Source organism: Echiichthys vipera (assembly GCF_963691815.1).
Source record: "Echiichthys vipera genome assembly, chromosome: 20".
NCBI lineage: Eukaryota > Metazoa > Chordata > Actinopteri > Perciformes > Trachinidae > Echiichthys > Echiichthys vipera.
In genome coordinates this window covers 20,526,873-20,554,608 of record NC_139845.1, presented here as the reverse complement: position 1 = coordinate 20,554,608, position 27,736 = coordinate 20,526,873, and the positions used below count along the sequence as shown (strand labels likewise).

Below are 27,736 nucleotides of genomic sequence, written 5' to 3'. Positions count from 1 at the left end.
GAGTGGGTAGATCTGAAAATGGCCCCCATTGCGTTGTTGTCTGACAAAGCTGCATACCTTTTTATGAAAATGTGTCTAGTACACTACATTAAAGGATGAATATGTAAATTGAGCAGAACACCGCCATCTAGTGTCTCAAGATTGTAGTTGCAACAACAAAAAATAATTCCAACACTTGGGTTGCCAGGTTGGTCAGACCCGGTCCAGTAGCCTAGAGGCGACCTGAGGCAGTTTTAGCCTGTTTGAACCCACCCCCTCCGGCAAATCACACCATAAAAACATGGTGTTTGGCAGAGGTGTTTGACTGACAGTTAGCGTTAGCCGTTACAGCTAAGTAAACATGAAAGTTAGCTTACCGATCGAGGAGAAACATAGCCATTTTGGTGTGCGTTTGAACTCCTTTCTCTCAGTCCATGGAGTGAATGCTTGGCCTATATTGACTCTGGTTTTTGCCCGTCTCTGGTCACTCAGCTGCTGGGACAAATAAGCAGCTGCAGGATTAGCAAACTCATTTTCACCCAGTGCCAGCCTACAGTAGCTGCACCCAACAACAGAAACCCTGGCAACCCGCAACGCCCAATGCTATTGGCTGCAACATTTTAATCGGATTGGGACAGAAGTCATTGTCAAACCCGTCAAAATAGATGTTAAACATTAATTCAGAATACATTTTTTTTTTTTTTTACAAGTAAAACAACACTATCATTATGTACCCGTCAAAGTGCCCCATGGGTGTATTATTTTGTTTATTTTTTTTAGATACAGCATTTAATGATTCTACATAACCTTTAACCTTAACCATTACATCTGATGTTACGTTATACATTAAAAACGTTTCCCAAATCACGTTGAGAAATGTCATAATAAGTGAACAAGAATAAGTGAACAAGTAAAAAAGAATTAAATATGCATTTGATACTTAGTCACACTTTGACACTCTGTATTGTGCAGTATTTAGACTTCATTGGGGGAGGGGATTTTTTTCTCACAGCACTGTGCAAATTAGACAACAATGGCACATACAACAGAACACAGTCACGCATGAAAATTAAAAGTCTCAGATGAACTGAAACTTTGGACCAACCTCATCCTCATGACTTGAAGTTATTACACTCAGGCCACCGCAATTGTATTTTCAACTTCGACAGCACCGAAACCTTATATATTTGACCAGACAGCCCAAATAAACAAAAAAAGAAAAACAAATATCTCAAGGACATTTTGCAAATAGTTAAAAAAAAAAAAAAAAACTTTATGTAGACATATGCAGCCTAACAAGCACAACAGCACTTTTTTAACCCAAATTTAAACACACACCTATAAATATATTACTACATTAACATAAACATCTGCCAAATTAATAATGATACAATACGCCTTGATAAATAAATAAATAAATATATGCTACATTTTAACTTAAGCGCGTGGGGACAAAGCATTGGCGCTTAAGGACTACAAAGAGGAGAGCGCATGCGTGAAGCTCAACGCTCATCTTTTCAGACCGGAAGGTGAAAAGGAATTCACTACAGAGTAATTACTCTGTTCGGCATAGACCATCTGTGGTGTCACTGACCGCAGGTCCCGTCCGTCTGCCGTGTGTTCTCAGAGGACGGCGTCCTGGTTAATGTTCAATACAAGACGCCGCTTTAGCTTCAACCTGATATAACCCTTCAGCCGGCAGCATCCCTCCAGGAGCTGGAGGGCGGAGGTAACGTTCACGGTCCTCTTTCTTTACTAACATCTCTATGTTAGCTTACATGTTGAAGTGTGGAGAGCGCCTCAGCGAGGATAGTAGCTGGACCATAGACTGTACCGGTTAATACATGTGAGCCAAACATTGCTGTTCATGTCTTTTACTTTTTTGCATCTCTTTCCATGTTTATCAAGTCACAAGTTTGTCCTTTACCATTATCGTGTTAGCTAGCTAACGCCAAGGGAAGGAAAGGAATCAGCTCGCGGCTCTCGGCTGTCTGTGCGTCAGAGACTTTATTAAGTGGAGACAGTGAACGTCCAATCAATGAAGCTGCTTCATCACATAATAATGACAGAAAACTAAAAACACCGCACCGTTTTGACGAAAAGAGAGCTGAGCCGGAAGGCAGAGCTCTCGATCTACCGGTCAATCTTCGTTCCTACCCTCACCTATGGTCATGAAAGCTGGGTCATGACCGAAAGAACGAGGTCGTGGGTACAAGCGGCCGAAATGTGTTTCCTCAGGAGGGGGGCTGGAGTCTCCCTTAGAGAGAGGGGGAGAAGTTCTGCCATCCGTGAGGAACTCGGAGTAGAGCCGCTGCTCCTTTGCGTTGAAAGGAGCCAGTTGAGGTGGTTCAGGATCCTCTAGTAAGGATGAACCCTGGGTGCCTCCCTAGGGTCCAGCTGGGAGGAGGCCTCGGGGAAGACCCAGGACCAGGTGCAGAGATTAGATCTCCACACTGGCCTGGGAACACCTCGGGATCCCCCAGTTAGAGCTGGTTAATGTGGCCCGGGAAAGGGAAGTTTGGGGTCCTCTGCTAAAGCTGCTGCCCCCGCGACCCGACCCCGGATAAGCGGATGAAGATGAGATGAGATGAACTAAAACCACACCGGAGCATGCTTGGTTAAGTGCGTCTGTGTCACTTACAGAATATTGTAGCAGGTAACGTTATAAAGTGTCTGTTCTGGCGTCATTTATAGCATTTTATTAACTGCAATTACATTTTTAACATGTAAATATGATATTTGTTACGTTAAATATTACACCCCACACTTGGGTTAAACGTGTTGGTTAAAAATAAAGGGTAGCATCACTCTTATCTTGTTGCTAATGCAGCTGAATTAATTAATTCAGGGATAAAGAAACGTGTAGGCCCTTAATGTGTATAGGTTCGTATTGAATAAAGCCTTTTTTCCAATTACAGGAGCTGTACATTCACTGTGAAGCCATAGTGTGTATTCCTATAGCAACTCAGTGACTTACAATTTTAGTGATTTTTTGGTATTTAAGTTATATACCACCTCCTTTGTCAGTGTCCAATTTTTGTCTTTAAAGGCAACATGTTGCAGTGGAGTCCAACTGACAAACTGTTTTGTTTTACATTTACTGTACAAAACAAATCTGCACTCCACAGATGTCAACATGAAGGCATGTGCTTGTACCCTTCTAATCAATCCAGCTTTATTTATAAAGTGCTTTACGAACAACATACAGTTGACAAAAGTACAGAGAAAGTAAAAAACGGGACATGTAAGAAACAAGATAAAACTGATAAAAAAAGACACTCGCACTGTGCAATAAAAGCAAAAAACAGTCAAACTCTCCTGCTGTGTCAAAAGAGCCAAAGAAAAGAGGTCGATTTACGGAGACATTTCAAATGAGGGAGTGAAGGAGCCTGCCTGATGTTCAAAGGTAACTTCTGAGAGAAATGTTCCCCACCAACAAAAATTGTTCAAAAGTCCAATACTAAAAACCTGTTTAAACGTTAACTCAAAGGTGGTAGCCTTGCAAATCCAAGTCTCGTTTTCATTATCATCACTGCCACTTTACTTCTCATTTACTACCTGCACTACCTGCTACTTGCAGCCGTAAATAATCTGCAGGAACTGCTTTTACTTATGTTTCTTGTCACTTTACATTTATTTACATTTATTTACACAGCCTGCATTCATATTTATACTACTTGTGTTTACATTTTTTTACATTTTTGTCAGTTTGTACCTTGAATCTTGTTCTGTATCAGCTGATCCCTTCATTTTCCTTTGAGATATTCCGCAAACACAATTTTGTTCCCCTATGTACTGTACTACGTTGTAGAAGGATGACCGTAAGGTATCTGTTATCCCTCTCGTATTTAAAAGTAGGCAAATGAGTTAGAGTTGAAATAATAACTGTTTTGTCTCCTCTTGCCCTCTGAACAGAAAGAGGAAGTGCAGACGCTCAGATTAAAGTTGGAGCGGTTACAGGAATGAAGAAGTACCAGCTGGAACAATGATGGAGGCGATAAAGTGAGAGAGATAAACAACAGCGGACACACACTCTGACTCAGTACGATCCTGTCTCTGTTATGGAGCAAGAAGAAGCTGCCGTTCGGGAGGATGCAGACCCACAGCTGATGTACAGGATAGAGCGCCCGGTGTATGACGAAGCCCTCATCCGGTCGCAGCTTCTCAACCGCAAAGAAAACTCCACCAACCTCCGACAGAGGCTGGCACGCAAGTTTCGGTAAGTTAATACCCAGAAATGTACCTCTGGATTTGTCATGCTGAGGTGCTATATATATAATTATAAAAATCTATACAATGCAAGCTTCTAAAGTAAGAATATTGTCTTTTCTTTGATTAATGTGTCTTGTAATCAGATATCTTTTGGACTCTAAATCAGACAAAACAAGTAATTTTGCAAATTGGGAGACTAATTGGTGAAGGACATTTTCTGAACTAAGGGATTAAGCAATTCATACAAATAAAATGCACATTCATTGATAATGAAAACATGTTATAAGGCACATAGTATGGTTGCAGCAATTTAGTGTGAAATTTCTCAACACGTTCATGTAGTATAATCCAAGTGTCAGATCTTGAATGTCTAGCTTCTCTGGACTGCAATTAAGGAATACTTACATTGAATGTAATGAAATCATTTTTGGCACTGAATTATGGTTTATGGAAAGATTTATTTACACATAAAATGATGTCAGAGCCACCGTAGGCCTCGTGCTCGTGCTCGTACACGTGCGCACACTCGTGCTCGTACATGTGCTTTACAAAAGCCCACCTCTCCCAAACGGTCTATGGACGGCAAGCGTGCTGCAGCTAGGCGCGGTACGGTTGCACTCACACTGGTCAAATAACCAGACTTTACCCGTAAAACCTGGGTAAAGTCTAGTTATTGGTTAGTTAGTTTTGGGCACGGTACGGATGGACAGTGTGAGTGTGCCCTAAGAATGTCTTTAATCTAGGACAGCCCTATCACTCATGGTGATGTCTGTTTTTTGCAGGATGTGATGATTAGTCAGGAAAAGATTGTTATATCATACTTTATCTATCCAAGTCTGGCCTTTTCAGGCTATAGGCCAGAAACTTGAGCCTGAAAAACAACATGGATTTCTTACTGTGGTGAAATATGCCTTTTCCTATAATGGGGAAGGACCAGTCTGTATTCTCATTTTTTCAAATTATAAACTGAGAAGTTATTCCTCTTGTCTTTGTTCATAGGTGTTCATCACAGAAGGCAAAGGCAGCTGCTTTGAGCTTCCTGCCTATTCTAAGATGGCTGCCATCCTATCCAGTCAAGCAGTACCTGTTTTCGGATGTGGTCTCGGGTCTCAGCACAGGAGTTGTGCAGCTCCCCCAAGGTCAGTGCCCCGCAGTCCCAGCAGCACCACTGTCTTAAATCCTTTTCAGACATGCACTTCATTAAAAACATCACATGAGGGAATACTGTTTGAAAGAACGGCGTTAATCTCTCCAGTAGAGTCCTACAGACTTGAGGAATCTATGACAGAGAGCAGGGAAGCTGTTCTCGAGGGTTGTTTTGAAAAAACAAACAACTTACTAAGACGCTTCGTTTATCAGTCATCTGTATGTTTGAAAGCCTAAACAACATCACAGTTACAGATATGCATGTATTCCAAGACTTTGTACTGTAGCCACTTGTTTGTCCAGGCTAGTCATCTGGCACCACATACTATTAGTGGTTAAATGTGTGAAGGGCCAGCTGCCAGTTCCTGAGGGGCTGCTTTCAGCTTCACACTGTCTTTGTTTTGGTATCCCTGTAGCTCTGAGCTTGTGATGCATTGACTTGGCTTCTGGGACTGTTGAGTTTATTAACATCTCTCCCTCTCCTCTGCTCCACAGGTCTAGCCTACGCTATGCTTGCTGCTGTGCCTCCAGTTTATGGTCTGTACTCCTCATTCTACCCTGTGCTGCTCTACACCTTCTTTGGCACATCCAGACACATATCCGTAGGTGAGAAATAAACGTAAATACTCTTGTAGAGGCTTTGCTTTTAGGTGATAAATGTCCTTCCAGCTGGCGCCGCTTGTCACCTTATCTGTGTGTGTATTGTTCCACATGATTACCAGGGTTCTAAATTTTTTGATCACCAGCCAATCAGAATTTCCACCAGCCAAATTTTTTAATCTGAATTTTTGACTTTACTTTACTAACATTAGCTAACTCCCTTCTCTTTAGTCATTTAGTTTAATCTGAACTTTTGACTTTACTTTACTAACGTTAGCTAACTCCCTCCTCTTTAGTCATTTAATTTAATCTGAACTTTTGACTTTACTTTACTAACGTTAGCTAACTCCCTCGTCTTTAGTCATTTAGTTCAATCTGAAATTTTGACTTTACTAACGTTAGCTAACTCCCTCCACTTTAGTCATTTAATCTGAACTTTGACTTTACTTTACTAACCTTAGCTAACTCCCTCCTCTTTAGTAATTTAATCTGAACTTTTAAATTTACTTTACTAACGTTAGCTAACTCCCTCCTCTTTAGTCATTTAGTTTAATCTGAACTTTTGACTTCACTAACGTTAGCTAACTCCCTCCTCTTTAGTCATTTAGTTTAATCTGAATTTTTGACTTCACTAACGTTAGCTAACTCCCTCCTCTTTAGTCATTTAGTTTAATCTGAATTTTTGACTTTACTAACGTTAGCTAACTCCCTCCTCTTTAGTCATTTAGTTTAATCTGAACTTTTGACTTTACTAACGTTAGCTGACTCCCTCCTCTTTAGTCATTTAGTTTAATCTGAACTTTTGACTTTACTTTACTAACGTTAGCTAACTCCCTCCTCTTTAGTCATTTAGTTTAATCTGAACTTTTGACTTTACTTTACTAACGTTAGCTAACTCCCTCCTCTTTAGTCATTTAGTTTAATCTGAATTTTTGACTTTACTTTACGAACGTTAGCTAACTCCCTCCTCTTTAGTCATTTAGTTTAATCTGAATTTTTGACTTTACTTTACTAACATTAGCTAACTCCCTTCTCTTTAGTCATTTAGTTTAATCTGAACTTTTGACTTTACTTTATTAACGTTAGCTAACTCCCTCCTCTTTAGTCATTTAATTTAATCTGAACTTTTGACTTTACTTAACTAACGTTAGCTAACTCCCTCGTCTTTAGTCATTTAGTTTAATCTGAATTTTTGACTTTACTTTACGAACGTTAGCTAACTCCCTCCTCTTTAGTCATTTAGTTTAATCTGAATTTTTGACTTTACTTTACTAACATTAGCTAACTCCCTTCTCTTTAGTCATTTAGTTTAATCTGAACTTTTGACTTTACTTTATTAACGTTAGCTAACTCCCTCCTCTTTAGTCATTTAATTTAATCTGAACTTTTGACTTTACTTAACTAACGTTAGCTAACTCCCTCGTCTTTAGTCATTTAGTTTAATCTGAATTTTTGACTTCACTAACGTTAGCTAACTCCCTCCTCTTTAGTAATTTAATCTGAACTTTTAAATTTACTTTACTAACGTTAGCTAACTCCCTCCTCTTTAGTCATTTAGTTTAATCTGAACTTTTGACTTCACTAACGTTAGCTAACTCCCTCCTCTTGTTTAATCTGAATTTTTGACTTCACTAACGTTAGCTAACTCCCTCCTCTTTAGTCATTTAGTTTAATCTGAACTTTAGACTTTACTTTACTAACGTTAGCTAACTCCCTCCTCTTTAGTCATTTAGTTTAATCTGAACTTTTGACTTTACTAACGTTAGCTGACTCCCTCCTCTTTAGTCATTTAGTTTAATCGGAACTTTTGACTTTACTTTACTAACGTTAGCTAACTCCCTCCTCTTTAGTCATTTAGTTTAATCTGAACTTTTGACTTTACTTTATATATTTGATATAAAGAGGACTGTAATGTCTTCTCCGCTTCTTGTTTGTAGGGTATAAAAGTACCATACAAATAAATGTAAGCATAGATCTTGGGATTACACAACATTGTGTTCTAAATGAATAGTAGATGGGCTCTTTAGAGGTAGTCAGCCATTGGCCTTTTCACAAAGCCAGATTGCTTTCCACAGTCAGCAGCAAAAACACTATCATCAGCAAAAACTGTCACTGTGGGACAGTGTGTACATGTTTGAGATGGCATATGGAGGAAATGTTTTCGGTGGGATGTGCTAATTGTGTCCTCAGCTGATGTGACCAACAGGATTGTGAAATTTCACTGACCCCATCTCTGACATCTCACCCATCCGGCTACTTCCTTTCCTTGACAGGGCTCCGAGTCATCTCAAATGTTAGCTTAAAGCCATTTGACAAATGGGGGCTAAAAACTAAACCAATTTCAACTAATTTTTCAATTAAAGATTTGTAAACAAAAGCAAGCTGTCGACTTCACTGTGAAATTGGCTTGCTCAGAATTGAACCTGATGGCAAACTGCTGTGGAAATGAGATCCTTTAACTTCTGGCAGAGTGAGAGGGAATATCTGAGCTACTGTTCAACTGCAGTACAAGAACACACACACAAGCACGCACGCACGCACGCACGCACGCACGCACGCACGCACGCACGCACGCACGCACGCACGCACGCACGCACGCACGCACGCACGCACGCACGCACGCACGCACGCACGCACGCACGCACGCACAGGGACTGTTGTGTTTGGTTTGGTGTGGCTCTGCACATTTTCCTGCGGTGAAGGTCAACACTGATAGGAGACTGTGTGACTGACTGGAAGGATTAGACATTTGGCATAATGTTCCAATACTAGGCTCGATTGACTTATATATCGTATAGGCATAAGTGCCCACAATCTAGGATCCTGTCACTCCCGGATTTCCCTGTCACTCTTCAGTTGTACTACCTAAAAGGAAAGCCCAAAATAATCTTAAAAAACTAAGCTTTTTGGGTAGTGTTCATGTAATTTAAAATCATATTTACATAAGGAAAAGAAATGTTAAAAAATATTATTGCAATTTAAATCATTTACTATTATGCAGTTGTATGATTGAAGAAAATGCAATAGCCATCAGTTTTGCACAAACATGTCCACATTCAAATGTGTGTAAGGCTGCCCTTGAGTGTTGTAGATTACCTGAGAACAAACCCCAAACAATACAACATTGGTGAAGGTCACAATCTTCATGAAAACTGGGTTAGTTGTTTTTAAGAAGACACTTCTTTCTTTAGAACGGTTGGTGAATGAGGCCCTGAGACTGTTTGATTAAAGGTCTTGTGTTATTGCTGTGCATGCACTTTTGTCCCCTTCTGCTTCTTACCCTCTCATGTAGCAGTATATAAAGGGCCGGGGTTGGAAACTGTTGCCAACGTCAGTAGGGCTTTATAATTAAACTGTCAAACTTTGGCACAATATTTTGAGGGAACTTATTTTGTAGTGTTCTAATCTCATGTCCATGTTGTTATGGTTGTTAATATTTATCCTGGTTTAAAGTGGTGGTGGTCTTTTAATGCCGTCAGTGGCCTTTTCACACAGCAAGGTTGCTTTCCACAGTCTGTGCCAAGAACAGCATGATGAGATCAAACTGCCAACCGTCTCTGTCCCATCCACGGGGGGTCTTCTCAATTAACTATCCAGAGATTCACAGGTTTACCATGATTAGGCAATGTTCGATGTGCTCGCTGAAGCCAATTTCAGTAGCCCCACTCCCCTCATCTCACCCATTAGACTACTTTCTTTCTTGAAAGGGTTCAAAGTCATCTCAAATGTCAGCTGTAACCTTTAAGTCCACGTGACAAATAGGTTTGATAAACAGAACCTCAACATTCAAACAAAAGAGATGAAGTGAACAACAGGAAGCCTGTAAAATGGTCTCACCCAAAATTTGGCCTGGTAGCAAGCTGCTGTGAAACGATGATCCTTTTAACTTCTGGCAGAGTGAGAGGGAATAACTGGGCTGCCGTTCAAGTGCTGGGCAAGATGGCCTTTCCAGTAAGAGATACTGCATGATCCCACAGTTAAAGTGGACATGGGTGGGGTATTTTTCAATGATACAAGAACCAATAGCAGTTAGTAAGTTCCCTTAAAATGATACTGATACCAGTACAATACTTCATTTAATATGTCTTTATGTTTTTGGGTTGGCTGTTTATCCCATTCTTGTCATCGTGATATCTCAGGAATTCCTGGAGATAATTTCTTCATAATTGGCTCAAATGTCATAGCATGGGTGTCAAACTGATCCAGTAAAGGGCTGTGTGGCTGCAGGTTTTCATTCCAACCAATCAAAAACACACCTGGTCCAACAAATCAACTGTGTGAAGACGATTCAGGTGATTGAGTAAGTCGAGTCAGGTGTGTTCTTGCTTGGTTGGAATGAAAACCTGCAGCCACAGGGCCCTTTACTGGATCACTTTGACACCCATGGTGTATAGGAACTCAAGGGTGAACTGGTTAGAATTTGGAGGTCAAAGGTCAAGGTTGTTGTTTTTGTCCATAACTCAAGAATTCCTACGCTTGTTATGACAACATTTCACACAAAAATGTCTAATAGGGTAAAAATAATTGAGTGATAACATATTATATATCCAAAAGGTCAACTTCATTATGTCTATGTCCATTATTCAACATCATTACTCAGGAACAGCAGGGGAGACATTTGCTCTAATGGTGAATTAGTGACACTAAACTGAAAGTGCTGATTGTATAATATATATATCGTATATCCTGCGGGGTTGTGAAGCATCAAAAAAACATACTTAACACCACTTATTCAATTCTTTCAAAGTCTTCTCTACACATATTATGTAAGTCTGGACAGTTTGGATGAAAACTGCAGCTTGACTGGTTTGAGGAGTTGGAGGAGACAACCTGTAATTCAAGTTTTTCTAATTCTTCCGATAACCATCGTGTGAGTGGAGGCTTCTCAGCATGCTGAACTGCCAACCCTGTCCATTTGAATATTACTGTGCTTGACTTCACCACACGACAGACTGTACAGGTTGTAGCTGCAGCGGTTGGCTGTGAGAACAATCATACAAATCATGTCAAGTCATCTTCTTCTACATATGGGTATGATAAAGGATCAAATTCAGGCATTGTTGGACTGGAAAAGCTTAGATACTACTTGGTGTGGCGTTTAGATGAGTACCTATTAAAGGTATCAATACCCAGATCTACAGTGGACATCATAATACCGTACAGAACCAAGCCTGGAAAGATGAAGTACTTCCATGATTCAGCCACAATTAATTTTGACAGGTGACTGTTCTGTTTGTATGTGATCTGCAGGCACCTTTGCAGTGATAAGTCTGATGATCGGGGGGGTTGCAGTAAGGGAGGCCCCAGACTCCATGTTTTACGTCCTTCCTGCCAATGGATCCAACACGTCTGCCGTCCTGGACATTGAGGCTCGTGATGCCAGGAGGGTGCAGGTGGCTGTCGTGCTCACAACCCTGGTGGGAATCATCCAGGTCAGCCTTGAAACAACCGCCACACTCAGCCAGCAACTGAATGCTGGTGATTCACTCAATCTGCCTTCAACCCCCACACACAGTGTCTGTTATTCGGTTCAAACTTCACAGTAAAGTAATACAGCTTGATGAAATATTCTCACGCTCAAAAATCAATGTTTAAAGCAGCAGGATGTCTGAATCACTGTTGGTCAAACACCTTAATTTAATATTTCTATTAGAAACAAGACTATTTATTTTACTGCTTATCTCCTTACCTCCTTCTTTCTCCTCGCTTTCCTCATTTATGTTTTCCTTTCTTTCAGTTTGTTCTAGGTCTTCTCAGGTTTGGCTTTGTGGCGATCTACCTCACAGAGCCCCTGGTGCGAGGCTTCACTACAGCAGCAGCGGTGCACGTCGTTGTCTCTCAGCTAAAGTACCTGCTGGGGGTGAAAACGCAGCGCTTCAGTGGACCCCTCGCTGCTATTTATGTGAGTTTTGAGCTTCTGAATGGTGTGTATGTTGAAAGAGTGCAAGAGGGGCTTTCTTGATTTGGGAGTTGAGTTAATTTGCTTTTTTCCCCCTTCTTTCTTTGTCTGGCTTTGTTGTGTCATTGCAAAAAATCTATTATTAAAATGCATATTTTATGTTCCCCCTCTTTCCCCAGAGCGTCAAGGCAGTACTCAGTGACATTACCAGCACCAATGTGTCCACTCTCATCCTGGGCCTTGCGTGCCTCGTCTTCCTCTACGTGATCAAAGACCTCAACGAGCGCTTCAAGAAGAAATTGCCCATTCCCATTCCTGGAGAGATTATCGTGGTCATCGTGTCAACCAGCGTCTCGTACGGCCTGTCCCTGTCCGACGATTACAAAGTGGACGTGGTTGGGAAGATACCAACCGGGTAGGTTGTTTTATTCCTATTTTGCCAGGGGAATTTAGGCCTACTCTACACGAAAGTGGGTATTTTTGAATCTGTGTGTTTCTCTGCACGGTTAGGCCTTTCATTCACATCTAACGCAGTTGTTGGCTCCTGAAACCGGGGGGTTTTTGTAACCGGAGTCCTGGGTGAAATTTTTCTAAAAGTCCGGCTTCAGGAGTCATGTTTGGACAGGAAAACAGAGGAAAACCGCAATTTCTTGTTGACGCTTTTTGATGTCAGATTGTGGGACGGTAAACAGTAAGTTGTATCCATGGAGACTTGTGGAGCACTCTTGACCTGACCAGCTGACGGAGGCGGATTTTGCGACTTCATGTAGATGGAGATATTTTTTATCGGTGTTGTGCACAGCAATCTTCTTTGAACTATGGGCCATAAAAGTTCCGTGTCAAAAAAACCTGCGTTAATGTGGACCAGACCTTAGTGTATTTCAGTTATGGAATTTTACAACTGGGAGATCTGGACCTGCCAAAGAACTTGTGTCATTTTTGTAGTTTTAGTCTCTTGTTCCCTACATCACGCTGTAAAAGGAACCATCATAACAACCCAGTAGGACACGCACTGGTATGGATGTACTACAAGTGTTATTTTATGTGTTCTCAGGCTTCTCCCTCCTGCCGCCCCGGAGTTCTCTCTGTTACCCAGTCTGGTCACAGACTCCTTTGCTGTAGCAATTGTTGGATTCTCAATGGGCATTTCTCTTGCAAAGATCTTTGCCCTGAAGCATGGATACAGCGTGGATGGCAACCAGGTGAGTCTGCACATCTGAGGAATTGCTGACAAGCTACACACCCTGGCACAATGAACTCAAATTAAATCCGTGAGCTTGCAGCATAGTGGGTTGTTGTCGGCCTCCTATCATAAGATGAGTTGAGAGAAACCCGGTTTATTTTCTGTAATTGAGGTAGGGGATTAAAGAAGCCTTACTTCTCTAGTTGAATTTGTCCTGGAGAATGCCGATTTCTTCTCAAATATAAAGGTGGATGGGTTTGTAATCTGCTTTTTATATGTATGCAAGTACAGTATTTATTTATGTAGCTTATCTTAAAACACTCTGTTACAAAGTACCTCACACACAAAAAAACTAAATATAATTGCAAAAGAAAAAAAGAAGGCGCGGCCGGTGGAACAGTGGTTAGAGCAGTCGCCCCATGTAAAGAGGCTGAAGGTCGTCAAGGCAGCGGCCGCGGGTTCAACTCCGACCTGCGGCCCATTGCTGCATGTCTCCCCCTCTCTCTCACCCCCTTTCCTGTCTGATGCAATATAAGGCATGAAAAACGGCCCAAAAAATAATCTTTAAAAAAAAGAAAAAAGAAAAGGCAAGTTTCAATATACAGCACAATGAGAGGCAGACGAAATTCAAACAAACCAAAACACAAGACAGAGATGTTCTATTGCCTATATAGATGCATATGCAGAACAAAGACCTGAGGCAGGGAAAATATTGCTGACAGTAAAGAGTGGGATGAAAGGTGAGATCAATCTTTTGATGATTCCAATCAAAGTCTGATTTAAACTGACAATAAGACGCGTTTATATACAAACCGGATTCCAAAAAAGTTGGGACACTACACAAATTGTGAATAAAAACTGAATGCAATGATGTGGAGATGGCAAATGTCAATATTTTATTCAGAATAGAACGTAGATGACAGATCAAAAGTTTAATCCGAGTAAATGTATCATTTTAAAGGAAAAATATGTTGATTCAAAATTTCACGGTGTCAACAAATCCCAAAAAAGTTGGGACAAGTAGCAATAAGAGGCTGGAAAAAGTCAATTTGAGCATAACGAAGAGCTGGAAGACCAATTAACACCAATTAGGTCAATTGGCAACATGATTGGGTATAAAAAGAGCTTCTCAGAGTGGCAGTGTCTCTCAGAAGCCAAGATGGGTAGAGGATCACCAATTCCCACAATGTTGCGCAGAAAGATAGTGGAGCAATATCAGAAAGGTGTTACCCAGCGAAAAATTGCAAAGACTTTGCAGTTATCATCATCAACTGTGCATAATATCATCCGAAGATTCAGAGAATCTGGAACAATCTCTGTGCGTAAGGGTCAAGGCCGTAAACCAATACTGGATGCCCGTGATCTCCGGGCCCTTAAACGACACTGCACCACAAACAGGAATGCTACTGTAAAGGAAATCACAGAATGGGCTCAGGAATACTTCCAGAAACCATCGTCAGTGAACACAATCCACCGTGCCATCCGCCGTTGCCAGCTGAAACTCTACAGTGCAAAGAAGAAGCCATTTCTAAGCAAGATCCACAAGCTCAGGCGTTTTAAATGGGCCAGGGATCATTTAAAATGGAGTGTGGCAAAATGGAAGACTGTTCTGTGGTCAGACGAGTCACGATTTGAAGTTCTTTTTGGAAATGTGGGACGCCATGTCATCCGGACCAAAGAGGACAAGGACAACCCAAGTTGTTATCAACGCTCAGTTCAGAAGCCTGCATCTCTGATGGTATGGGGTTGCATGAGTGCGTGTGGCATGGGCAGCTTGCATGTCTGGAAAGGCACCATCAATGCAGAAAAATATATTCAGGTTCTAGAACAACATATGCTCCCATCCAGACGTAATCTCTTTCAGGGAAGACCCTGCATTTTTCAACAAGATAATGCCAGACCACATTCTGCATCAATCACAACATCATGGCTGCGTAGGAGAAGGATCCGGGTACTGAAATGGCCAGTCTGCAGTCCAGATCTTTCACCTATAGAGAACATTTGGCGCATCATAAAGAGGGAGGTGCGACAAAGGAGGCCCAAGACGATTGATCAGTTAGAGGCCTGTATTAGACAAGAATGGGAGAGCATTCCTATTTCTAAACTTGAGAAACTGGTCTCCTCAGTCCCCAGACGTCTGTTGAGTGTTGTAAGAAGAAGGGGAGATGCCACACAGTGGTGAAAATGGCCTTGTCCCAACTTTTTTGGGATTTGTTGACACAATGAAATTTTGAATCAACATATTTTTCCCTTAAAATTATACATTTTCTCAGTTTAAACTTTTGTTCAGTGATTTATGTTCTATTCTGAATAAAATATTAGAAGTTGGCACATCCACATCATTGCATTCAGTTTTTATTCACGATTTGTAATAAGAAACAAATAATTGAGACACATTTGTGCTGTGAGGAAAAGCTGAGCTCTGTCCCTCACTGAGCCGTCAGTCTGCTTCCACACACCAAAATAAAAACAGGGTAAATCTGATGCTTGAGCTGATGTAGGCATGCAGGTACACATTTACAGTAACAGGTTACTACAGTGCATGTAAAGTAGTGAGTTGTCGGTCTGAGCCACAGTGGTTTGTTTGGTTTGTTTTGGTTCACACTACCCAATGATAAGGCTACTGGAACATGTAAACACAAGTCAGATTCACAAGCAGGGCTGGGTTGTGTAAAACTAAACATTTCAACCACGAGAAGACCTTTTTTCTGTGAAAACGCCGTATGTTATGATATCTGATTAGGTGTATAGAAATGTGCTTGTCAGACAGGAAAGCCTGGACATGAGAAACCACTAGAACTTAAGCATGACTGACCGTAAAAAATTCGAATGACTTTATTTTCCATGAGGAATGTATGCAGCGAGCAAATAAGACAAATACAACTGTGACATGTTGTTGCTGTGCTTCCAGGAGCTGATTGCCCTCGGCCTGTGCAACTTCATCAGCTCTTTCTTCCAAACCTTCGCCATCACTTGCTCCATGTCAAGGAGCCTGGTGCAGGAGAGCACTGGTGGAAAAACACAGGTAACACATGTGCCACCACACGAGGGATTACACAATCTCACTTGACTGAATTGGAAATGAGAAGATGCTGACATAGTTATTTCTGTGTCTTTGTGTGTTCAGATCGCAGGGCTGCTGGCGTCTCTCATGGTGCTTTTGGTAGTGGTGGCCATTGGTTTCGTCTTCCAGCCGCTCCCTCAGGTGGGTGAAGCTGTGGAGCCGACGATGCAGAGGCGCTTCATGTCCGCATCAGAAGTGGAGCTGCAGACGCTTTTATATCCTCCCGCGTCTGTTAAGCAAACAATGTCTGACGGTTCAACTGATACAGAATTTAAGTCACAAAAACGAGCTCATGCTTCACGTTTCATGGAATGAGATCCAAAGCATTTTCTAAAGTCTTCCTGTGTTGTTTTGTTCCCGTGTTGTGTTATCGTCTGTTTCGGTTTTTCCAGACTGCGCTGGCTGCCATCATCATGGTGAACCTGTTGGGGATGTTCAAACAGTTCAGAGACATTCCTGCTCTGTGGAGGACCAGCAAGATTGAACTGGTCAGTCCTTTTTAAAACTCAACATAACAAAAAAAGGTCCTCAGAAAATGTGAGCATGCAAAATGAGCTGATAAGCGGCTCATTCTGTGCTTTTTAGTCTACAGTGGTTATTGGTAGGGAGCTCTACTCTCAAAATCACGTGTTACCATTAGCAACATGGGCTGGGTGAGAACGTGCGAACACAACAAATGACTGACTTGAATGTGTTTCATGATGTTTGTGACTGTGCCCGTTAATTTGAAGGCATTTCGGCCTGTTCCCGTGGATTTTACAAGCTGCTTTCAAACACATTTCTGTGCCTCTTTAGGTGCATTGCTGCCACAGCTGCACCGGATGCCGTTCCAAGAGAGAACTGTAAACCCATCTCGTTCAGAGCTAGATAAGGAGGCAGTCAAGTGTTAACCTTTACCTTTAGGCACATCTAATTCCCTTATGGTCTGTGCGAGCTGAGGTCCAGCTGCACATAGAGTTGTTTGTGTATTTTGTGTTTGTTTTTAAAAAACTTTTTATTTAAAGAAAAACAAGTTATACACGTTGCTCTTATGTATGTATACATGTCATTAATCGAGAAAGAAAAATTCACATCGTTGCATAAGCACCCACACTCTGCCCCATCACACTTCTTCCACACTGGTTCCGGACTGGTAGGGAACTTAAGAATCCAAAAAATCAGAAGTGGTAGTGATAATTACAAAAATAGAGTAAATGGACAGCAGTAAATAAGACAGACAATAACGGCTGTAAAAGGAATGCATTTCTCTGGTCCATATGTACCTTTCTTCATTCATAACTCTTCTTGCAAATAATATCTTCTAGTGAGGCGACAAACTGTGATCGCAAAATCAACAACACAAATTACAATAACTATAGATTAAGTAAAATAGTTTGCTGTTTACATGTATTCAGTAACTCTCAATTTGCTGAACCAAAGAAAGAGAACTGAACCAGATGAGTGGAGTCAAACACTAGGGGGATTTATCATGTTACCCAGTATCTTGGCTTAAAGTTGCTCTTAAGTTTCTCCAGGTTGTCCAGTCACTCTCAAACTTCTCTTGTTCAAGCCTGTGAGCCAATGTTAGCTTCTCCGTTATAAAAATATCCTGAACAGCTTTGATCCAGTCCTGTAGGAGAATCGTCTACCAACTATTTCCTTGGGATTGCTTTCTTACTCGCTAGTAATGGGATATTTTGTGTATTTTGTGCTGGGTGAAGAAGTAAAAGTTGACCTCTGCTGTACAAGACAACAGTGTAACCTGCTCTCTTCTTCCGTTTCCCAGATAACACCTTAAACTTTGATCTGCCGTCATTGTGTTGTATTTGAATACTTGTTTTTGTGTATGTGAAACAGAGTTGTCCTGTGACAAAAGACACATTTCAGAAGACCATAAAGGGCAATCTGATCGAATCAGTGCTCAGTTTAGTGTCACGGTCCAGGACCATGAAGCGTTGACTGTGTTGGGATTATAGAACTTTCCTTCCCATTTTTTAGCATTTTGATAATGTTTAAGAAAGTAAGAGGGATATAAAACTGGACTTTTTAAGGTGCTTATTGTGTGATTTTAAAATCACAAGTGACAAACTGACTCAAAGTGTGTGAGGGAGGCATATGAAGTGTTGCAGGCTGCGAAACAATTAAACAAAGCTAAAACCTGGACGGCGTGGATTCTAGGAAAGAGAGAGAAGAGAACGATGATAAAAAGAATAGAATAGAAATACTTTATTGATCCAAGGCTGGGAAATTGCAGCTGGCATTTGTAGCGCTTCATGTTTATATATGTCTGTTTCTTCCCCTTTCTCTCTCAGGCCATCTGGCTGGTGGCCTTTGTAGCGTCTGTGCTGTTGGGACTGGATTACGGCCTCTTGGTGGCCCTCGCGTTCGCCATACTAACAGTCATCTACAGAACGCAGAGGTACTGATAGTAGACAGCTGCTTGTCTTGTTTATTTCCGTTACTATACCATAATTCCCTACATTCTCTTAATAAACTTAATGCCTCATGTCATAGCATGTAAAAACATGTATGAACTGGTTTGAGCGCTGCTCCAAGCGGCTAACAAGAAGAATTTGTGTTTCTGATTTTTCTCCTTGTCTTCAGCCCTAAAAGTGCTATCCTGGGCCATGTTCCTGGCACAGGGCTGTACTGTGATGTGGATGAATACGAAGAGGTGAGTGTGTCGGTAGAAGAAACACACCAAAGTCTGAACCCTGGCTAAAAATGTCACATTCTTTCAGAATCTGTTGGTGTGAACTCTGATTTGTGTTTTGTTACCAGGCGGCTGAATATGAAGGGATTAAGATTTTCCACTCCAACTCTTCAATCTACTTTGCCAACAGTGAGCTTTATGTGAACACTCTCAAAGAGAAGGTAATCTGTGTGTGTGCGTGTGTGTGTGCGTGTGCGTGTGTGTGTGTGTGTAAAATAAACGTATTTGCATCTATATAAGAAACACTTATATCCACGGAATTGAAGTGGTTTTAACCAGACTGTTTTATGGCACTATGTTGTTCATCACTACTGTTACCAAGTTATATGTAGTCAGGTGAAAACAAATGGTGGCAGATTTGAAGATGTGAGCAAACAGTCGTAATGTGACATCAACAGGAAGAGAGGTGAAGAGAGGAAGACAACAGGCTGTAGATATCCTCTGACGACAGGGCCCTGTTCTTCGTTCTTGCAAGTTAGAATGTTGACAATTTGGCATTTGAGTCTAATCTGGAACTGTTGTCAGGGCAACAAGTGCTGAAGCTCAAACCTGCAAAAGTGCAGTTTATTGACAGTTAGCTTGGCCATGATGTCTTAGGGCAGTGGTTCTAAACCTAGACCCCCTGGGATCCTCGAGGGAGTTCCATGGGATCCCCAGAAAAATTGGAAAGAGTTTATTTTCACTATTTACAGGGCTCAAAACTGAAAATATGATTGCCATTCTAGGCAATTAAGATACTTTGCTGTTATACATTAGTGTAGTAGTGAAAATGTGACATAAAATACCCCAAATTTCCTTTTTGTTTTCCATTTAGGTTCATCTGGTTCATTGCAGCATTGTAATGGTCCGGTTCTCAATTTAACAGCAAGTGTAATGGCGTTTTTTCCGTTTGTTTCAATGATGTGTTTTCTACTTTTGATGATGTTTTTTTTACAGACAGGAGTAAATCCTGAGCACCTTCAAGCTGCACGGAAAGCCCAAAAAAAGCAGAAGGCAACCAGCAACCACGGCTCTCCGCTGAAGGCATGTGTCACAGTGAGTTCTCCTTTCATTTCTTTTCTCCCTGGTTGCTTGATGCATATGTACACAGTCAGCTCTGTTGAGTCAACATGCTGCATGTAAGTGTTCCGCATGTAGGGCCTTGTGAAATCCTGCATGGACTGAAAAAACTCGTTTTCCCAGGCTGCTGTACACGAGCAGGGAGTGACTCCTCGGGAGGCTTTAACAGACGGTGCTTCTCAGGTCTTGTTGGCTCTAAAAGGCCAAATTATGTGAAGACATGGCAGAAGACTGTCATCTATTCTGTCAACCCAGTGAATATCATACTTCACATTTAGTAACAGTTAGAGGTCACGGGTACAAGGGGCCCGAAATGTGTTTTCTCAGGAGGGTGGCTGGAGTCTCCCTTAGAGATAGGGTGAGAAGTTCAGCCATCCGTGAGGAACTCGGAGTAGAGCCGCTGCTCCTTTGCGTTGAAAGGAGCCAGTTGAGGTGGTTCAGGATCATCTGGTAAGGATGAACCCTGGGCGCCTCCCTAGGGAGGTGTTCCAGGCACGTCCAGCTGGGAGGAGGCCTCGGGGAAGACCCAGGACCAGGTGGAGAGATTAGATCTCCACACTGGCCTGGGAACGCCTCAGGATCCCCCAGTTAGAGCGGGTTAATGTGGCCCGGGAAAGGGAAGTTTGGGGTCCCCTGATAGAGCTGCTGCCCCCGCGACCCGACCCCGGATAAGCGGTTGAAGATGAGTGATGAGTGACATTTAGTAACAGTGAAATAAATACAATACATTTTTGTCTTGTTAGCTAGATAGACGGTATGCAACTTTTACCAGTTGCAAGCCTCTATGTGTGGAGTTTGTACATTTATGACTGTGGCTCCACACAGTGGCAGAACCAAAAAATACACCAAAACGAAAACCAGTACTTGTGTCGTGGTTCAATTCCTGTCATAAAAAAACTCTGATTTCTCTGATTGGTTCCAGCATAGGAAGGCGGGAGTGACCCATGAGGTTTTGTCCTATAACAATGCAGCGGAGGAGCGGAGGAACGGCCAGTTGGAGACCAGCGATTCACTCTCAGAAGAGCGAGGCTTCTTAGAACCTCTCAGCGCGGTCCACTCCATCATTCTGGACTGGACGCCTGCCAGCTTCATCGACTCTGTGGGAGCCAAAGCCATCAAACAGGTCCTTCCTTTTTCTTTTCAGTGAGGGTATTTTTAATATCAGGTTCACTGCAAAAAAAGGGTTTCTAAGAGTTGGGTGTCAGGGCGACTTGTACAGCACATCGAGGGGAGGCAAGTGCCTTCATTCCTGTGCTGCTGCTGCTGCAGTGTCAGTGCAGGAGTGCAGAAAGAACCCTCTGAGTAAGTCAGTATTTGTCTCTGCAGATTATCAAGGAATACGCAGCTGTGGACGTTCAAGTGGTCATAGGCGGCTGCAGCAGTAAGTAATCACAGAGACTCTTTTTTTTATGCGTTTAACGCAGAAGTGAAGTCAAGGGTAATACAGCGATTACATGAGAAAATATATCAACAGTCTCCGGCCATATTTACACGCAGTTCCCTCACGGTTTGCATTTTGTCTGACTGTGTCTCTGCTTTGATCTAAAAGGAAGCCTACTGTCTGAGCTGGACACCTTACAGTTCTTCTCTGGGATCATGACTCCAGAGATGGTGTTTCCAAGCGTCCATGACGCTGTACTGCGCTGTCAGCGCTCACATCCCCGCTCATCAGCCGCTGCAGCCAATGGAACAGCCTGACGCCCGTAACCGAGGACAGAACGCAGCAGTACGGCCCCGACTCGGACTTTCTCCAGCATCACAGTCAGGATGAACTGAACAGTCATTCATATTGAATAGAGGAGTGTTTGTAGCAGGTTGATGCTTTTCTCAGACAACTCAGAGGCGCCCACAGCAGTGAGTGCGAGGCAGTTTTACAAGGCTTTTATCAGAAATTCAGGATTGAGTTTCCAGCTGACATTCCTACAGCCTTACTCCTCTTTGTTTAGAGTTGCACTTTGTCTTTTTGTAGTTGTGTTTTAAAATAAGCTGCTGCTGTCAATGATCTTGTTAGAAATGAGTTCCAGTTTGTGATGGGGCGTGAAAGTGAGCCTTGTTATCCTGCTGGTATCAAATGTTACTGAGAAGTTGTGTCCTGATGGATTTATGGGTATTTGTTTGTTATTTTAGCTGTTATCTGTCACTGTGTATTTAAAGCAGCAAAAGCACTACCTTCAGGCAACTTGCAGTTGTTGCAATAGTGTTTCTGAGTGCGACACTAACGTAGTATTGTACATTTCAGCATAACAAGTGTTTTTAAAGCTGTAGTTGTGCTGTTATCATGTCACAGGATGCCTTTAAAGTTACTATGGTTATTCTACAATATATATAAAAAAAATAAATCACTGAGACTCGAATCAGGAATAAACTTTATTTTTAAGTGAAGAATGACAACAAAATGACAATGTTTTTTGACTCCGTTCTCTCACACAAACACACACACACTCTTAGTTGTAGGTCATGTATCTGGGGGTGGCGCTGAACTTGGCGTAGGACTTGATGACCTTGTTAACTGCTTCCAGGAAGTCTTTCTCCGTGGCGATCTTCCTGCGAGCTCTGATGGCGAACATGCCGGCCTCTGTGCACACACTGCGGATCTCCGCACCTGGGAGGAACACACATCAAATTCTGCTTACGGAAGAAATTTCAGGACGGACAGGAAATGATGTGTAAAACTTCAGTCATTCGTGTAAAAATACATCCTAGGTTTTGGGTCTTCAGTCTTCAGACCTAGACAACCATACAGGTTCAACTGCATTTGGACCATTGTGCCACGTTTACAAGACATTTCTAGAGATGTCCTTGTCTTTATATAGCCTGGGAACCAGACAATTCTGCTGAACTTATGTTTCATTTGCTCCCTGTCCCAGTCAGACAGATTTCCAGCAGCTTGAGACGGACCAATCAACCATTTCTCATGTGGGGCGGGATTGAGGCGATGAATGACACGAGCATCCAGCACAACTTACTAGGCTCATGAAATATTTTCAGAAACACATTTGAACGTACTGTTTAACGGTTACTGGAGAAAGCGTGTGACCAGACAGCTAATTTTATTTTTGCCTCAAAACAGAAGCATGCATAAAGGTTGAGAAGAAAAAAAACATTTTACACAGCTATATAGTGGTACGCTGGTTGCAGGTATTGCATCCAGAGGCATTCGGGTCTGACCGTTGAGAATGCCTCTTGGTAATAGAAAATAGGATCCAGACCATTACGCATTTGTGAATGAGTCTTGTGATGCCTCCTGGCTAGTCTATATATCTATATGACATGTAATCTGTTGGATGAGGTAAAGCAACTCCAAGATTTCCCAACTCATCATTGTCTCAGCCGGGTGGAAACAACGACAAACATCAACTTTTCATGACTTAATAAAAAAGATTTAGCTTTCTGACATGTTCATTTAAATGGTTTGAATGGCTCAAGAAGAATGTTCGTCTCGCACGCTCAAAGTAACCTTTAACCCTCTGGTTTATCTGGAAAAAAACAATATCACTACATTTGGAGACGCATGGTTTCCATTGGACAGTGATAAAATGTTTGAGTGCACCCCTGTGGCCACACACCAGTACTACACCTGTTAATAACTAATTTGCAACTCATCTACAGTAACTAGTGGTCAATATCCCACACCAGCAATATAAGGAACAGGAGATTAACAAGTGGCATTGTTGGTGACCCTGAAACGATGCTTCCAAAACAGCAACCAAGGGGAAACTAATGTCAGAGAGCTGCAGGTAGTTGTGGGGGACAGACGATTCAGTGAAAATGTGGTTGTTTAGAAGACAAATGACAGAACTGAGATGCGGCTGTGTCAGTCTTACCGGTGCTGTTGGGACAGAGGCGAGCCAGCAGCTCAAAGCGAATGTCTCTCTCTACACTCATAGAGCGTGCATGGATTTTGAAGATGTGTGTGCGGCCCTGAAACGCAAAACAAACACGGGGGGTGAGGCTAGAGGGCTCACAAAAGAAAAAACAGCTACGCAAAAAGGAAGAATACATAAATGCCAATAGAGAAGAGCAGATATCATCAAATGTCATAACCAAGCATGTTAGTTTTATTGCTGATTTATGAGAACGTATCTGCACGTCTTGGGAAGACCTGACTCACCTCCAAGTCGGGCAGGCTGAACTCGATCTTCCTGTCCAGACGTCCGGGCCTCATCAGGGCCGGGTCCAGGGTGTCCGGTCGGTTGGTAGCCATCAGCACTTTGATGTTGCCCCGAGGGTCGAAGCCATCCAGCTGGTTGATGAGCTCCAGCATAGTCCTCTGGACCTCATTGTCTCCACCGGCACCGTCATCAAAACGAGCCCCTGGCAGGTTCAGACACAAAAGGGCACGTTCCCATGTCAATGTGGAAGATTGAATCCTGCTCAAGCGTTAGGGGGAATATTCACTTTCTTTTAGAAGTTTAGAAAATAACATTAAGTATTTCATGATCGGCCAAAAGAGAGAAGGAATGTTTTCTCATACACATTTTTATGAGTTATACTAGATGGATTTCTAATTTACAGATATGGCACTATTAGAGATTAGAATCTCCAATAATGTCTACAAATATCTCTCGATGTTGCCCTGATGTGAGCAGTTATTTTGTAAGCATCATAACAGACATGAGAAAACATATTGCAAATATTCTAACGTATAAAAGGATGGACAGTGGCACGAGCCTTACCTCCAATGGCATCAATTTCATCAAAGAAGATCAGACAAGCCTTCTTAGTCCTGGCCATCTCAAACAGTTCACGCACCATCCTGGCTCCCTACAAACACAGAATGGGATCCAAAATTAATGTTTACATTTATCAGGATTCCTGGTCGAACAGCTGTTATTCTTTGCCTTGGTGCGTTTCTCTAACTCCTTTCACACTCACCTCTCCCACATACTTCTGCACCAGCTCAGAGCCGATGACTCTGATGAAGCAGGCGTCTGTCCTGTTAGCCACAGCGCGGGCGCACAGGGTCTTTCCTGTGCCGGGCGGCCCGAACAGCAGCACACCTTTCGGAGGCTCGATACCAAGATTGACAAATCTTTCAGGCTGGTGAGCAGGGGAGAAAAACAAAACAAAACAGAATGCTCAGGATGCAAGCATGTGCAAGTCTCTTTCACATGGCGGAGAACAGAAGTTTTATTCAGTCGTGTTAAACTGGAAACGGCAGGTTTGTTTATTACTAAAATGACTCCAAAACTGATGAAGGGACACTTCATCTGAGTCTGGGTGGTTGGGTAGTGATTTGGCTGAAGGATTGTATTCATTTGTGAGCACTCACATGGAGCAGGGGGGTCTCGACCACTTCTCTCAGCTTCTCAATCTGCTCCTTACATCCACCAACATCACTGTAGGTCACATCAGGCTTCTCCTCCACCTACACCGAGAAAAAGTTGTTAAATGCAGCTTATCCTGGGAATTGCAGACACACACTTTCATTATTCATGGGATTTTAGTAAAGGACAAAGTCTGTTGTCACATTTAAAAAGTAAATTGCAAAGCTTTAACATTAAACCCTTTCCCAGATTTCTCTACAACAGTGTTGCTCTCATAAACTGGGCCACTAGTGGATTCATACCTGCATCATGGTGACAGTTGGGTCAATCTTAGGAGGCAGAGGAATGTGGATCTGATACTTGTTTCGGTCAACACTGGAACAATAGAAGGAACGCTTAATTTAACAGATTGTTTTCACTAGGCATAAATGGGCCTTCTAAATAATATTTTAGACGTTTAAATAACACTGCTGCCTCACCCGACTCTCATGCCCTCCTCGATATCAGTTGGGGCCACCTGGTCGCTCAGGTCCACCACAAACTTGGCAAACTGTTTGACGTTGATAATGTATTTGGGGTCCTCTGAGTCTGCGTTGATGATCTTTGTGCATCTGTGTGAATAATACACAGACAAAATGAGAAACATGAAAGCACAGATGTATTTTTGTACTAGACGGGAACATGATAAAACTCGTTGTCATTGCCATATCCACAAAGAAATTTGCCATATTGTCTTGTTTTTGTTGTTCCTCACCTCAGATCTTGGTGCCCAGTCATGTCTCCTCAGCAACAGCTACTGTATATATGTGTGTGGGTGTGTGTATGTGCAGGGTTTGTACACTTTTTCCACGGTCAAATTCAAGCACTTTCAAGGTCCATTTTCAAGCTTTTCCAGCACATTAGTTACATAATTCAACAAATACATAGATATTGAAAAGCTATCATTGCATTTTTTTTTTAAATCTAAAGTTAAAGGAGATTGTATTATGTTATAAACATCTTGAATTGTTTTGTTATACCAGAAGGATAAGAAATTACATTTCTATAGCTATTTGTTGGTAAAGAAATGCAGATATAATTTCAAGCATTTTCAGGCACTTCATATAAAAATTCAAGCACTTTCCAAACCTTGAAAACACACCATAAAAATTCAAGCACCTGTACGAACCCTGCATATGGATGGCTATGTATGTGCGTGAGTGTGTTTATTTGTGGGGGTGGGGGGTTTGGGTTTTCATGGCGTTTCTTTGTTGTTCATGTTTTGTTTTTTCTGTGAGGCACTGTGCTACACCAAGTATGAAGTGCTATACAAATAAAGTTGATTTGATTGGTTTTAAGCCACAATACTAATACTGACTCAAAACCCCTGTGACGGACTTTTCAGTCAATTCGATTTACCTTGCAACCTGCAGCGGCTGTTCACTCTGCAGAGTCTGTTTGTCTGCAGCCAGATCCCAGAGTGCTGGTGGAGCCAGGCCTGTGTCAGACTCCTTAATGCCTGTCAAAGCAAAAAACACAACAGAAACTTCAAATCCATACAGTCACAACATCTGAAGCCTTGAGAGTGCAGTTGAGTAATAGCAACACATTTTCCACTCTCGACCGAACCCACAGCCTTAGTGTCATTTAAGCATATATAAGGTTTTATTATGCCCCACCTGTCAGCTCGTTGATCTTTTTGAGCAGCTGCTGGATGTCATCTTCCACTTGTTTGATCTGTCTGGAGTAGGTGCTTTGACCCTGACAATGAACAGCACACCAGAACAACTTAAAATTAATACTAGCGCAAACGTGACCAATTTCACTTCTTTAACATGTAGATCTCAACTGGTGCGCGCTCCGCATGGGCAGTACTTACATATGTTTTCAGCAGAGCAATGTCCCCTTCATCCAGAGCTGTGGAGATGAAACAACATCAATGAGTTTGCACAATCACCGTCACTGGGCCGCTGAGTTAGCACCGTTTAGAAACTTACACCATGGTTACACAGTTTATAATTACAGCGTTCACTTCTAGCATTTTAAATTGCTAAACATATAATGAACCACAACAGTTATTATGGCCAGTAGAAAAAAAAAGGCAGTTTATTTAAGAAGCAAAGCTAGCGTTAGCCACGGAGCTAATGTCGACGCTGTTTCCGAGCATTGTTTATGAGAATAACTTTTAATTTTTAGACATACCTCTGATAGGTGCGTCGTCCTTCTCCTCTTCTTTAGTCTTCCTTTGGTCGTCTCCAAGGTAGTCCGGCATTTTAAATGTGTGAATAAACTGTTTGTCACAGAGAAACGGAGCCGCTTCAGCAGCTAAATCGGACAATTACACAGCAGCTTTGGACTTCCGCTGATGTCCGCCTGGCACCGGAATTGCAGGTCGGAATGTTATTGAGGATGCACCACTTCACGCATACAAAATAAAAATTAAAAAACGTTATTGTCACATAGACAATACTCATATAATTGCATCCCTCCATCATACGTTTTAATGAAATATTGCAAATTTCCAATTAATATGAGTAGGTTTGCGCGCTGCTTTATACAACGCTTATTGCGGAACTGTAACAGTGAGGAACCATAGTCGCAACACGGACTCGTTAACGGCGTGACATCGCAGCTCGTTTTTCGGCACTTGGACAGG

General features: G+C 42.0%; 2 protein-coding genes across 3 annotated transcripts; one reads left to right on the top strand and one right to left on the bottom strand.

Annotated features, from left to right (window-relative positions):
* The first annotated feature begins 1,572 nt into the window (after positions 1 to 1,572).
* Positions 1,573 to 22,191, top strand: slc26a5 (solute carrier family 26 member 5). Of its 2 annotated transcripts, XM_083935596.1 has the most exons (18): positions 1,573 to 1,708; positions 3,895 to 4,198; positions 5,191 to 5,330; positions 5,833 to 5,943; positions 11,188 to 11,369; positions 11,675 to 11,839; positions 12,016 to 12,251; positions 12,891 to 13,038; positions 15,931 to 16,044; positions 16,147 to 16,224; positions 16,476 to 16,571; positions 18,375 to 18,481; positions 18,667 to 18,736; positions 18,844 to 18,936; positions 19,712 to 19,810; positions 20,757 to 20,957; positions 21,161 to 21,215; positions 21,384 to 22,190. In XM_083935596.1, exons 2-18 carry the CDS (start codon positions 4,041 to 4,043, stop codon positions 21,530 to 21,532), a joined length of 2,202 nt encoding a protein of 733 aa, XP_083791722.1. In that variant the 5' UTR covers positions 1,573 to 1,708; positions 3,895 to 4,040; the 3' UTR covers positions 21,533 to 22,190. The 2 variants fall into 2 exon arrangements, with proteins under 2 accessions (XP_083791722.1, XP_083791723.1); XM_083935597.1 differs by lacking the exon at positions 1,573 to 1,708 and having other exon boundaries at positions 4,065 to 4,198; positions 5,833 to 5,939; positions 21,384 to 22,191.
* psmc2 (proteasome 26S subunit, ATPase 2) lies at positions 22,189 to 27,438 on the bottom strand. The gene is made up of 12 exons (XM_083935599.1): positions 27,283 to 27,438; positions 26,960 to 26,997; positions 26,760 to 26,841; positions 26,500 to 26,599; positions 25,581 to 25,712; positions 25,404 to 25,476; positions 25,107 to 25,202; positions 24,710 to 24,874; positions 24,511 to 24,598; positions 23,946 to 24,148; positions 23,659 to 23,755; positions 22,189 to 22,436 (listed from the first exon to the last, which is right to left on the bottom strand). Exons 1-12 carry the CDS (start codon positions 27,350 to 27,352, stop codon positions 22,279 to 22,281), a joined length of 1,302 nt encoding a protein of 433 aa, XP_083791725.1. The 5' UTR covers positions 27,353 to 27,438; the 3' UTR covers positions 22,189 to 22,278.
* Between the last annotated feature and the right edge of the window lie 298 nt (positions 27,439 to 27,736).

Bases quoted from the DNA above. Each gene is read 5' to 3' on its own strand.
- slc26a5 (XM_083935596.1), top strand. From the start codon at position 4,041: ATGGAGCAAGAAGAAGCTGCCGTTCGGGAGGATGCAGACCCACAGCTG. The intron at 5,331-5,832 runs GTCAGTGCCCCG...TCTGCTCCACAG, and splicing joins AGTTGTGCAGCTCCCCCAAG to GTCTAGCCTACGCTATGCTT. The intron at 16,572-18,374 runs GTCAGTCCTTTT...TTTCTCTCTCAG, and splicing joins GGACCAGCAAGATTGAACTG to GCCATCTGGCTGGTGGCCTT.
- psmc2 (XM_083935599.1), bottom strand. From the start codon at position 27,352: ATGCCGGACTACCTTGGAGACGACCAAAGGAAGACTAAAGAAGAGGAG. The intron at 26,998-27,282 runs GTATGTCTAAAA...TCATCTCCACAG, and splicing joins GGACGACGCACCTATCAGAG to CTCTGGATGAAGGGGACATT. The intron at 24,149-24,510 runs GTAAGGCTCGTG...TGAACCTGCCAG, and splicing joins TGAAATTGATGCCATTGGAG to GGGCTCGTTTTGATGACGGT.